This window comes from Vipera berus (assembly GCF_964194415.1).
Source record: "Vipera berus genome assembly, chromosome: 3".
Taxonomy (NCBI): domain Eukaryota; kingdom Metazoa; phylum Chordata; class Lepidosauria; order Squamata; family Viperidae; genus Vipera; species Vipera berus.
In genome coordinates, this window is record NC_138204.1 from 6,997,591 (window position 1) to 7,009,874 (window position 12,284).

General features: G+C 45.6%; 1 protein-coding gene and 1 long non-coding RNA gene across 2 annotated transcripts in view; both read left to right on the plus strand.

The window, feature by feature from the left end:
- SRMS (src-related kinase lacking C-terminal regulatory tyrosine and N-terminal myristylation sites) overlaps positions 1-569 on the plus strand; it is a gene marked incomplete at its 5' end in the record, with an annotated part of 63,976 nt that extends 63,407 nt beyond the window's left edge. The window contains one exon of the mRNA XM_081323796.1: positions 345-569. Coding sequence (XP_081179922.1) covers positions 345-538 — 194 coding nt within the window. The 3' untranslated portion in view covers positions 539-569. The remainder of the gene's footprint in view (positions 1-344) is intronic.
- A 6,227-nt stretch (positions 570-6,796) lies between these two features.
- On the plus strand, positions 6,797-8,773 carry LOC308665095. The gene is made up of 3 exons (XR_014025822.1): positions 6,797-6,881; positions 7,748-7,826; positions 8,660-8,773. It is a non-coding gene; the product is annotated as an uncharacterized lncRNA (long non-coding RNA).
- Positions 8,774-12,284: the final 3,511 nt, after the last annotated feature.

A 12,284-nucleotide genomic window follows, 5' to 3' on the forward strand; every position in this document is an offset into this window, starting at 1 on the left:
GCTGGCTTTCAGCTTGATCACGAGTGGAGGGGCCAGGTTCTTCCTCACTTTGTAAGTCTTGTAACTCATCAGACCCTTCCTCCAACTCTTGATGGCTCCCCAGGCCCTTCCTCCTCCTCCTCCTCTGATTCCCCGGACTCAGCTATCGGGATCACAGGCTGGCATGGAATCACAACACCCACAGCCACGTTTGAGAGATTTGGGGCATGGGAAATCATCCATAATGGTTTAGTCACCCTTACATTGGTGAGGAACCCCCATCTCTGTGTAAGGAAAGTCCTCCATTACCTGTCCCATCTCTCTGTAGCTTGTGAACCTGACTGTTTCTGTCTGCCTTCTTCTAGGGATGACCAATCAAGAGACCATCCAGCAGATTACTCGGGGCTACCGTCTCCCTCGTTCCAACGGTTGCTCCCCTGAAATTTATAGCATCATGCTGGAATGCTGGAAGACCCACCCTGAAGATCGGCCCAGTTTTCTCAACCTGAGGGATGCGCTCTTTTCGATTTACAAATGGGCCCGTCACCCAATCTCCTGAAAGGGAGGCACCTTCTGTGCCTTCTGCACCAACCGCCGGCCCTCCAAGCTCAACAGGCTAGTAGAAGTCCTGCAGACCCTCCAGCTCAGATTCTCTTGAGCCTGCAGGAACATTTGTGCCTTTGAAGGTGGACTATATGAGCTCTTCAACCTCCGCAGGTGGAGCGGAGGTGGAGTTATGGGTTCTACCTGCCCGAAAATAGCTCAGGACAAGAGATACTTTACAGCCAAGAGGTCACCGTGGAGAGAAGCAGAATTGCAGCATTTCCTTCCCCGCGCAAGTTATGGACTCTTCTTGCTGTAGGCGCCAGATGGCTTTCTTGTGTCAATAAACATGAACAAATGGGTGGATCTGATTTCTTACATCATGCGTATTCCTGACGCATCGGTTGGGTGCAATTTGTTCCGTCAAAAACGGGTTGAAGAGGAATGGAATCCCACCCCGTGGGGGGAAAAACATCTGCAAGAAAACAAGCAAGCTCAGAGAGCACCGAGGACCCCTGGTTTTCACAATTTTCTGCTGATTTGGTTTGTAAGTTCATAGATTCAGCCAACAGGAATGTTTTCATTAGATCTCCCACCTTTATTAGGACTCTGCTGCCTTCCCTCCAGTTATCCCTCTCCCAAGGAGAGAGAAAGAAGGAAGGAAGGAAGGAAGGAAGGAAGGAAGGAAGGAAGGAAGGAAGGAAGGAAGGAAGGAAGGAAGGAAGGAAGGAAGGAAGGAAGGAAGGAAGGAAGGAAGGAAGGAAGGAAAAAAAAGAAGAGGGGTCCTTGGTGCTCTCTGAGCTTGTTTCCTTGCAGACATTTCATTACCTAAACTACCAGTAGGTAACATCATCAGTGCTCATAAGGAGTGCAGTTTGCTGTCAATTTATATTTGCCTGTGAGTGTTGGTGGGGATTGTTGTCTACTGGGTTTGTTGCTTTGATGAAGAGACGAAGAGTGAGTTCAGTCAAAAACATTCTTTATTTGCTTGCAGGAACCAAACTGGGAAAGGGGCTGCGAATGCAGCTATTTATACCCTGGCCTCTAGGTGGCGGCCAATAGGTTTGAAGCAACCTGTTGCTGCCCTAGAAGCAGCCAATGGCGGCGATGGAGACGGGTTGTCTGAGGAGCTGGGAGCCGTTAGCCAGTTTCCCTGCTTGAGCAACCTTCCAGCAATTAACCCACGTGGTGTTCCCTTAACAAGACAAAGCCCAATACATTACAGGGATGAGTCTTAAGAGATTCTTTGGTTGGGCTGTTTACTGTTGGCTCTTTGGCAGTTTCTTCACTGAGAAGTGTGTTGGAAGAAAAGTCTTCATCATGGTTCCTCCAAGCGGGGAATAAACATGGCAACTGCTTTGGGAAGAAGGTTGTAGTTTATTGCAGAGGAAAGCCAGACCGAAAGATGGATCCAATAGAAAAAAGAGAGGCTGACCACATGCGGGTAGTGAGTTTTTATACCCCCTGGACTCTATTGTCTGGAGTTATTTCCTGTTTCAAGCTTTGTATTTCCATTGTCACGTATTCTGCCCTGAGCCTAGGTGTGCCCCTCTAGGATTCTTGCTGGTTGTATGTCCTATTGTGTCCCCTGCTTCCCTGGGGTTGTGGCTGATGTTGACTCTAGAGATCTTTCTTCCTAATCCCAGTTTCCTGACAAGATTATCACATCTGCATTCCTGCAGACTTGGTTTGTGCTTGGGAGAGAGAGACCTGGGGGCAGGGTTGGTTTCTGCTTTTAAAATCCTTTAGGGAAATATATTCTGCCCTTTTAATATTTCCTTCTCTGGGGAGCTGACTTCCCACAATCCCCCCCCCTTTGTGCCATACGTGTGTGAATGACACACTTACTGGCACAAGATTAAAATTGGTCTGATCAGGGATACTTGGTAAACAAGCTTTAAATGGTTAATGCAAAAAGAAAAACGCTAATAGAGGCAGCAGAAAAAGATCCCTGCTCATAAAATTCTAAAAGTCAGGGCAAAAATCAGGTGGAAAAGAAATTTATAGTTACCAATATTCTGTGCCAATTATTTTCAAATGTTGGATGTCACCTTTAGCTTCCAGTCAGGTTTGCACATTCCTCCCAAAATTCTTCAGAGCCATGGTTTGCCTCAGTACTTAACCACTGGCTGCCCATTTTCAAGAGTTGTTTCCTGCCTTAGCTCTTAATTCAGTGCATCCAGGTTTGTAATTTGTAATGTCCAATTGATGTTAGCCAGTATGCAAGCAAGGCTATTCAATTCTTTAAATTGCACATAGTGAGCCCAATCTGAGTCCACCAGAGCAAGACATTCAGGGCTTAGATCTCTTTCCTGATACCTCCTCATGGCATATGAATTGCAAATCACCTGGTTCCCTCCCCCTGGGAATTTTGCTGGAGGTTGTTCCTACACAGGGCAAGAATCAGGCTGGAGCTTTACTGAAGGTAAGTAGAAGGGAGACTCAATGTGATTCTAAATGGGGTGTGTGTGTGTGTGTGTGTGTGTGTGTAGCTACTAATACAAACAGGCAATACAAACATTCTGGATAAATTTTTCCTCCTATCATACAGAAGTCCCAATGTGTGTTCAGGACTTGCTGTGCCAACTATTCCCAAATGCCATCTCTCCATAAATACATTCAACTGGCTTATTACAATACAAATGAAGCAAGAAAGAAAACTTTACAATGAGTTTCCACCCTCCCCCCATAGTCCAATTTTTCTTCTAAGGCTTCATGTGGGGTCCCATGGCTCCTTCCTTCAGCTTTTCACAGGTATCTGGGGGACTGGTAGAACTTTTTTTTTAAAATTCCATTTATATCCCGCCCTTCTCCGAAGACTCAGGGCGGCTTACAAACTTAGCAGTAGCCTTCATTCTATGTATATGCCTGCTTATTAGGGCTTTCATACACCCCCCAAGCAGCATTATTACAAAGTCAGCTTAATTGCCCCCAACAATCTGGGTCCTCATTTTACCTACCTTGGAAGGAGGGAAGGCTGAGTCAACCTTGAGCCTGGTGGGATGCGAACCTGCACTAATTGCAGGCAGCTGCTGTTACTTAAGGAGGCATTAGCCCACTGCTCCACCAAGGCTCTATATATGAGAATGAAAGAATAATTTACAGCGTTTCCCAGATATTATTTAACTTGTCCAAGCAAGAGTTGTGGCATTTGACAATATTTCCCTGTCTCTCCACTTCCCAGCAAACCCATAAATTACACTTGCTGTTTCTATTGTAAACTTCATTTACCTCCGGACATTTACCAGCATCAAGTGTGGTCCTTGAAATCATAAGTGGAAAATACTCGCAGTGCATTTCCTCAATCATAGAATGCTTCAGGGCCTGGGTGTGGTTGGGATGCGGAGAGCTGCAAAGCAAGGGAGGGGCAGTGACAGAATGAAGTGTTGAGAGTAGCTTGAGAAGTTGTGCTTCTTTTGCACCCAACACACACACACACACTCACAGACACACACACACACACACACACATACCGTATATATATATGTTTTCTGAGGTTATATATCTGGTTGCATGACCTTGTTTTATCAATTGCTTTTCCTGGGATTTCAATAAATACATGGCAGCCAAAAATAAAACCTTGTCCAATTGAGTAATCATTAGACCAGACATGTCAAACACAAGGCCCAGGGGCCACAAACGACCCCCCCCATATGATTGAATCCAGCCCGCACCACCACAAAGAAGAGGGAGTCAAGCTATTCTCCAAAGTGCCTGAAGGCAGGACAAGAAGCAATGGATGGAAACTCATCAAGGAGAGAAGCAACCTGGAACTGAGGAGAAATTTCCCGACAGTTAGAACAATTAACCAGTGGAACAACCTGCCTCCAGAAGTGGTGAATGCTCCAACACTGGAAGTTTTTAAGAAGAGACTGGACAGCCATTTGTCTGAAATGGTATAGGGTTTCCTGCCTGAGCAGGGGGTTGTACTAGATGACCTCCAAGGTCCCTTCCAACTTATTATTATTATTATTATTATTATTATTATTATTAAACTCTCCTGGAAATTACAAAGGTCCAACCCCCACCACCTTGGCACCAGCCGGCTCAACAAGTGCAGGTGGGCTGGTGGAGCCCAGCAACACTTGCAGCTCCTTAGCCCCTCCACAGCTCATTGGCCTCCTGCAGCTCCCAGGCAGCCTCCTCCCACTTCCAAAAAAAAAGGAGGACAAAAAATTCAATCAATCAATTCAAACTGCTCACCAAAAAAAAACACCTTGCGAAGTTTGAGTTGATTGGTTGAACTTTGGTTTGTGGGACGTTGTGCTTATTTCTAAAGACTGCACGGAGTGGCAACGGAGGAAGAGACTTGGGGACTGGAAAGGTGAGCGGGCCCTTTTTCTAACCTGCTTGCACGGGTGGGGGGGCGGCCAGTCTCGGGGTGCCCCGGGCCTGCCTCTTCCCCTGCCTGGCAGGTCTCCCCTTGCCCTGCTCCAACGCCACCTCTGATAGCCTGGGGCGGGGGTCCACCGGGGTCTTAGAAGCTCCCCCTGTCGGTCCCTGCCTTGCCTTTTGGATGGGCCACGGGCGGCAGGTCTTGCAAGAGGCTCCTCTGTGGGGCCTGCCGGGCCTGCTGACCTCGGCAACAAGTCCAAGGCTTCGGCGCGGCTCCCCTGTCGCTGTTTGTGGAGGGACCCACAGGTGTTTCCCCCCCATGGAGATCCACCAGCCTCCACCGCCCCCTTTTCTCAGCTGCCTGGCCTGAAGGGGAGCCGGAGGGAGCAGCTCTGCAACTCCCCGCCGCCCCCTTCTCTCCCCTTCCTGGCACGGGGGGGGGGTCTGCTAGGGAGGCGGCAGTCCGGCGTTGTTTTCCCCACCACCACCTGTGTGTGTGTGTGTGTGTGTGTGTGTGTGTGTGTGTGTTAGAGAGAGACACCCGCGGGAACGGCTGGTAGGGGCAGCGGCAGCCCGGCGTTTGCTTTTCTCTGTGTCGAGCCCCGTGGACCCGACACACAGGAGGGGGGCAAAAAGGCCAGAACGCCGCTTCCTTGCAACCATTCCCACGGGTCTGACACGCACACGCAGGCACAAGGGGGGGAAACAACGCTGGACTGCCGCCGCTTCTACCAGCTCTGCCGCCCCCTTCTCTTGGCAGCCTGGCCCGGACGAAGGGACGCCCCTTCAAAGGTGGCGGCAGAGGCTTGCAGAGCTGGTAGAGGTGGCAGTCCAGCGTTGTTTCCTCCCCCCCTTGTGCGTGTGTTTGTGTGTGTGTGAGAGAGACCCGTGGGAATGGTTGCAAGGAAGCGGCGTTCTGGCGTTCCCCCCCCACTCCTGTGTGTCGGGTCCACGGGGCTCGACACACAGAGAAACGCAAACGCCGGGCACACAGAGAAACGCAAACGCCCGGCTGCCGCCGCCCCTACACAGAGAAAGAGAAAGAGAGAGAGAGAGACAAACACACACCACCAGCATTTTGAGTTCAGATATGATCAGGTTACAGCTTTTCTGCTTGCCATGTTACTATGCCCAGGTGGTTATTTGCTTTTGGCCTGTGTGACAAAGGATTCCCTCCTCCAAGTTTCAGAATTTTGGAAGCTGATCATTGCGTAGCATTCACTTGTTAGCTGCAAAGTTGGGTAGAAATTGAGTGGATTGGAAAACAGCACAATGCCTGCAGTTCTTTGATGATATAGCTCCTAAGAGCCAGTCATTACCAGCCAGTTTTGTTGTTGGGAATTGTTGCTTGAGAACCGTTAGGAAAAGGTGTAAGGAGCATATAAAAGCCAATGCTTCCTTGTTGTTGACCTTTTCCTCTATAAAGCGAAGTGAGAGGTAAGTATTTACAACAACATATTGAGTGAATGATTCATTGGGATCCATAGATTTGAATAACATCAATGTGGTCAGAACCAAAATATTAATGTCTTTTTATTTGAATAAAACAATATAACCGAAGTGCATATATGCATTGGCTTGGAAAAAGCTTTAGGGATGATAAAGAAATATGAAATGCATTTTCTTGTAGTTTTGCTTTTCACTTTATTTTGTTGTGTTTTGATATGGCCTCATGACTAATTAGTAAGTATATTATTGTTAATATTAGTATCCACATGACAATTTCTTCAAATGTCTCTGTAATGAAATTTGTGTCAGTTTAAAAATTATAAAACAGTCTGTTTGAGAGGTAATGAATTCTTTCTAATGACTGCAATATTTGGAAAGAATATAATGAATAATATTATTTTAGATATTGAACTGATCCAACAAGCCAAAACTTTATTCTGAATATTATAGTAAACTAAAACTAAATAGGTCTAAAAAGATTTGTTTATCTTGCACAGGAAAAATATATTGAAAATCTGCAATTCTTTATGAACAGCCACTTTCAAACTGCAATCAAGCTGACCGAATTTTCTGAGGTGAACCAATAGACCAGGGGTGTCAAACTCAATTTCATTGAGGGCCACATCAGCATTATGGTTGCCCTCGGGTGGGGGGCGTGGCCAGGTGGGCATGACCAAGTGGGCGTGGCCGGGTGGGCGTGGCCAGCTCAATGATGCTCACTCAGCTCAGCGCAGCTTAATCGAAATGAAAGAAAGTTGGCAGCAGTGCCCCCGAGGGGCAGGCAGGGTGGCAAAAACAGTTTTTAGCGCTCAGCTCTACTATACCAGCAAATCAAGCAATCACACCAGGGTTACCCTTGTAGGTAGGTGCACTTGAAGCAGGCAGAGTGCCACTCAACCTGGTTCCCAGAGGGCCAACGTCCCCCTTTGGCCTCGAGGCCCCCGAAAAAGCCCTAGTGGAGTGGGGCCGGATATTGGCTCATTGCAGGCACCCCGATGAGCATTGCATAGCCGTAAGATAGGTAGTCCTCGTTTAGCAACAGTACAGTTACAACAGTGGTGACAAAGTAACTTTGCAGCCAATCCTTGCATTTAGAACTTTTCCAGGTTTGTGTGGCAAATGGCAGCTGAAGTAAGATCCTAAGTCAGTTGCAGTTTCACTGAGTGACTGCATTGCTTAACAACCGAGTGGCTGGTCCCAATTGTGGTCGGTAAATGAGAACTACCTGTATTTCTATGTCCTTTTTGGTGGGGTACAGGGCTTCAAATTCAGGAAACCTTCCTAAAAAAGGACCAGAGACTTACTTTCCCCAGGCTAGGAGTGCCCCTGAAGTACACACACTTGAACAGCAATTCAACACATAATCTCGCTTCTGTACCCATGCCAGCTTTTCAAAACCACACCGGAAGCAGGAGATCCCACTTCAGTTTCCATTTTACAGCTTTACCCTGTGCAGCAGAAACCCAGCAGCTGCAAAATTACCCATAACCCAGCCTGGAATTAAAGGATTCTCCCCTCAGGTAGGCAGTTGAAGCAATTTTATGTTATACCGCCGTTTACCACAAATTTTGAGTGGGGCTTCTAGTTCCAACAAAATGGGCTGGCTCAGGAAGATCTCTCGTGACTTCAGGCATATGCCCGGAATCTCATTTTCTGTGAGCTGAACATTCTTGCCTGGATGTGATCCTTGCACTTCAAGCGCCCGGCACAGGAGCCCATGCGTGAAAGAAGCCCGGCAGAGGAGCTGGAGCGGCTCCGCTGTTGGGGGCGCGTCTCGGCCAGGCCTTGCAGGATCCAGGCCAGGCGCCTCTGCTCGCCCTCAGCATTGCCTGGCAAAGTAGCTCGCATGTGAAAGAAGCCCGGCAGAGGAGCCGGAGCGGCGAGCAGAGGCGCCCGGCCCAGATCCGGGAAGGCCCTGGCAGAGACGTGCCCCCAGCAGCGGATTTGCAGCTGGAATGATTTTTCATATCTTGGGTGACATTATTTAGATTATATATGGTTGGCATATACTACTGGCATTCTTACTCATCCTTCCCAAGAACATCTCCCTGCCACAATGAGGCAGCAGTAGGGTTCTATGAACTTATAAAACATTTAACCATCATTCTAAAATGTACAGATTCACACTTAATGTTATGCCAGGATTTGAAAAAGCTACAATAATTCAGTTTATACGTAATAGTAATCTGTAATAAGTGAGTTCACATATGTTGTGCTTTCAAAGCATATTACAACTTAGCAATATATATGAACTGGGACGGTCTAAAATTTTGGAATGGATTGTCAATTATAAAATAAAATTTAAGAGTTAAATGTTAATCTTAAATCTTACATGATCTTTTCTCCTGTATAGAGCGATTCCTATTCTTCATTGCTGGATGAAAGAAGGCACAGTGGTGCTGATGATATTTCTCGCAGTCAGGATGATAGCAACTGTCCTGGGTGTGCAGAAAAGTAAGTTGTATTGTCTTCAATGAAAAGAAAGTTAAGTGTATCATATTCATGGGATGGTAAATAGTTGATCCCACTTTCTTTCTAAAATAAAGTAGTGTCATTGTCATTAGCACTGTTTGACAAATATAATGATGAACAGTATCTACCGTTGTATTGACTTGGGAAGAGAGCCTTTTTGTATGCTAAAGATTCAGTTTTGGTATTCTGTTGTTGCTTGAGGGGTTTGTGTTCTGGGTGCTATTGGACACAATTTTTTTAGAAAGATAAGCTTTAGGAAATGTACCTTATTTTCCCACGACTTTTTAACCCATGAAAATCTTCTCAAAAGTCCGGGGTTGTCTTATACACCGGGTGCTGAAACTTTAGGGACAGGGCTGGCTGGAAAACCTGGAGCGGATCTCCCATTTAGTCTGCGCAGGGAAAGCTGGACCAATTGGAGTAGAAGCTGCAGTCTGTGATTTTTTACAGGCTGGGGTCTGGGCGTCTTTCCTTCTAAAGTTGAAGAGCAGCTGTAGTCTACCCTAACTTGAAAGGCAGGTGGGGAATGCCCAGCCAGAGCAGCTGCTTAGCTCTAAGGACACATTTGACTCAGGAACTGGGCGGGCTGGCTGGAAAACCTGGAGCGGATCTCCCATTTGGCCTTTTTTTCCCCATTTATATCCCGCCCTTCTCCGAAGACTCAGGGCGGCTTACAATTTAAAGCACAAATCAATGTGCTTAGCAATAGCCTTCATTCTATGTATATGCCTGCTTATTAGGGCTTTCATACACCCCCCAAGCAGCATTATTACAAAGTCAGCTTAATTGCCCCCAACAATCTGGGTCCTCATTTTACCTACCTCGGAAGGAGGGAAGGCTGTCAACCTTGAGCCTGGTGGGATGCGAACCTGCACTAATTGCAGGCAGCTGGTGTTACTTAAGGCTCTGCACAGGGAAAGCTTTGGAGTGAATTAGGAAAAGTGAAAAAGTGAATTAGGAAAATAGGAAACGGTTGCTGGAATTGGGTATGTGTAGTTTAACGAAGAGAAGGGTGAGGGGTGACATGATAGCAGTGATCCAATATCTCAGGGGCTGCCACAAAACAGAGGGAGCCAAGCTATTCTCCAAAGCACCTGAAAGCAGGACAAGAAGCAATGGATGGAAACTAGTCAAGGAGAGAAGCAACCTAGAACTGAGGAGAAACTTCCTGACAGTTAGAACAATTAACCAGTGGAACAACCTGCGTCCAGAAGTGGTGAATGCTCCAACACTGGAAGTTTTTAAGAAGAGACTGGCCAGCCATTTGTCTGAAATGGTATAGAGTTTCCTGCCTGAGCAGGGGGTTGGACTAGATGACCTCCAAGGTCCCTTCCAACTTTATTATTATTATTATTATTATTATAGTTTAATCCACTGTTTGCACTGTTTTATGTTTACATGTTTACATATTTGATGACAAACAGCCTTATGTTTATAAGTGACAGTTTTCCTACTAAGTACCTGCATGTCATAAGTATTTGAATTAAAATTACCATATTAAAATAAATTCTGATGTTTTTTAATTTTTATTTGGTGTGCGTTGGAAGAGGGGTAGTCTTATACGGTGAGTATAGCCCAAACCCTATAATTTAACAGGAAGTGTGGGGGGTCATCTTATATGCCCAGTCATCTTATACGCCGCAAAATACAGTATTCTCCCAGGTTAAAAATTCAGATCATCTTCTAAATTGAGCCCATCCATCCCTACTTGCTGCCCCACTTTTTTAGGAACCCTGTTTAATAATAATAATAATAATAATAAAATTAATAATAATAAAATTAATAATAACAAAACAACAATAATGATAATAATAATAATAAGTTGGAAGGGACCTTGGAGGTCATCTAGTCCAACCCCCTGCTCAGGCAGGAAACCCTATACCAGTTCAGACAAATGGCTGGCCAGTCTCTTCTTAAAAATTTCCAGTGTTGGAGCATTCACCACTTCTGGAGGCAGGTTGTTCCACTGGTTAGTTGTTCTAACTGTCAGGAAATTTCTCCTCAGTTCTAGGTTGCCTCTCTCCTTGACTAGTTTCCATCCATTGCTTCTTGTCCTATCCTCAGGTGCTTTGGAGAATAGATTGACTCCCTCTTCTTTGTGGCAGCCCCCGAGATATTGGAAGACTGCTATCATGTCACCCCTCATCCTTCTCTTCGTTAAACTAGACATACCCAATTCCAGCAACCGTTCCCTATATGTTTTAGCCTCCAGTCCCCCAATCATCTTTGTTGTTCTTCTCTGTACTCTTTCTAGAGTCTCGACATCTTTTTTATATCGTGGTGACCAAAACTGGATGCAGTATTCCAGGTGTGGCCTTACCAAGGCATTGTAAAGTGGTATTAGTACTTCACTTGATCTTGATTCTATCCCTCTGTTACTGCAGCCTAGCACTGTGTTGGCTTTTCTGGCAGCTGCAGCACACGGCTGGCTCCTATTGAAGTGATTGTCTACTAGGACTCCGAGATCTCTCTCACAGTTTCTATTCTTCTTTCCAAGGCAGTTTATACTTGCAAAGGGAACTGCGTACATAGGGCTTCATTATCCCATTTTCCCTATAACAACCTTGTGATGTAGTTGTTCTGCTTGGCCTGAAATCTCTTGAATTTCCATGGCTAAACATGGGTTTGAACATAGAACTCCAGCATTAATGAACATCTGAACTACTGCCCACATTTAACTGAATACTTAAGGATAAGAACTTTAATTGCCATATATATGGCACAACATTAACCTATTTTTGTCATCCTTTTGCCACTTTCCAGAGTGGCAGTGAAACCAATGAGAATTCCACTGTCTCAGGTGGATGATGAAAGAAGTGACAATGGCAAAAACACCTCCACCAGTTTGGAGAAATTTCCTTTAGATCCATTGAAATCTGCTTTTGATGAGACTTGGAGACGCATGTCTTTCCCTGACATAGTTTGTCAGTCAAAGAAGAGAATGACTTCTTCATCAGGAAGCAGTGGAAATAGTGATCCAAGGTTACATGGAGTGGATGTCTCTACTTTGGCATTTAATTCAAATGCAGTTTTTGGAGGTATGTTCTGGAACAATTTTATCTTGTACTACACCGTGCAGAACTTTTTATGACTCAAAGGAATATTGAATTGTGAAATGGTGTTTTGAGCTGCACTGTTACATTTGCTTATTTGTTCGTTGGGGTTTACTTCTATGTAAACACATATTTACATAGAACTCAATCCCAAAATGCATGTTCTGCTCATGTCCTGAAGTTTAGGTGTAGCTCAAGGGTAGGCAACCTTGGCTCTTTTATGATTCGTGGACTTCAACTCCCAGAATTCCTGAGCCACCATGGCTGGCTCAGGAATTCTGGGAATTGAAGTCCACGAGTCATGAAAGAGCCAAGGTTGCCTACCCCTGGTGTAGCTGTTGGATACCTCTTCCTTCTACCAACAAATGTGTTGTATTCGTTACTATCTATATCGTGCTCTTTAGAGTGTAATTCAAAAACATTGTTTAATTTCAACTCAATATAATATAGCAC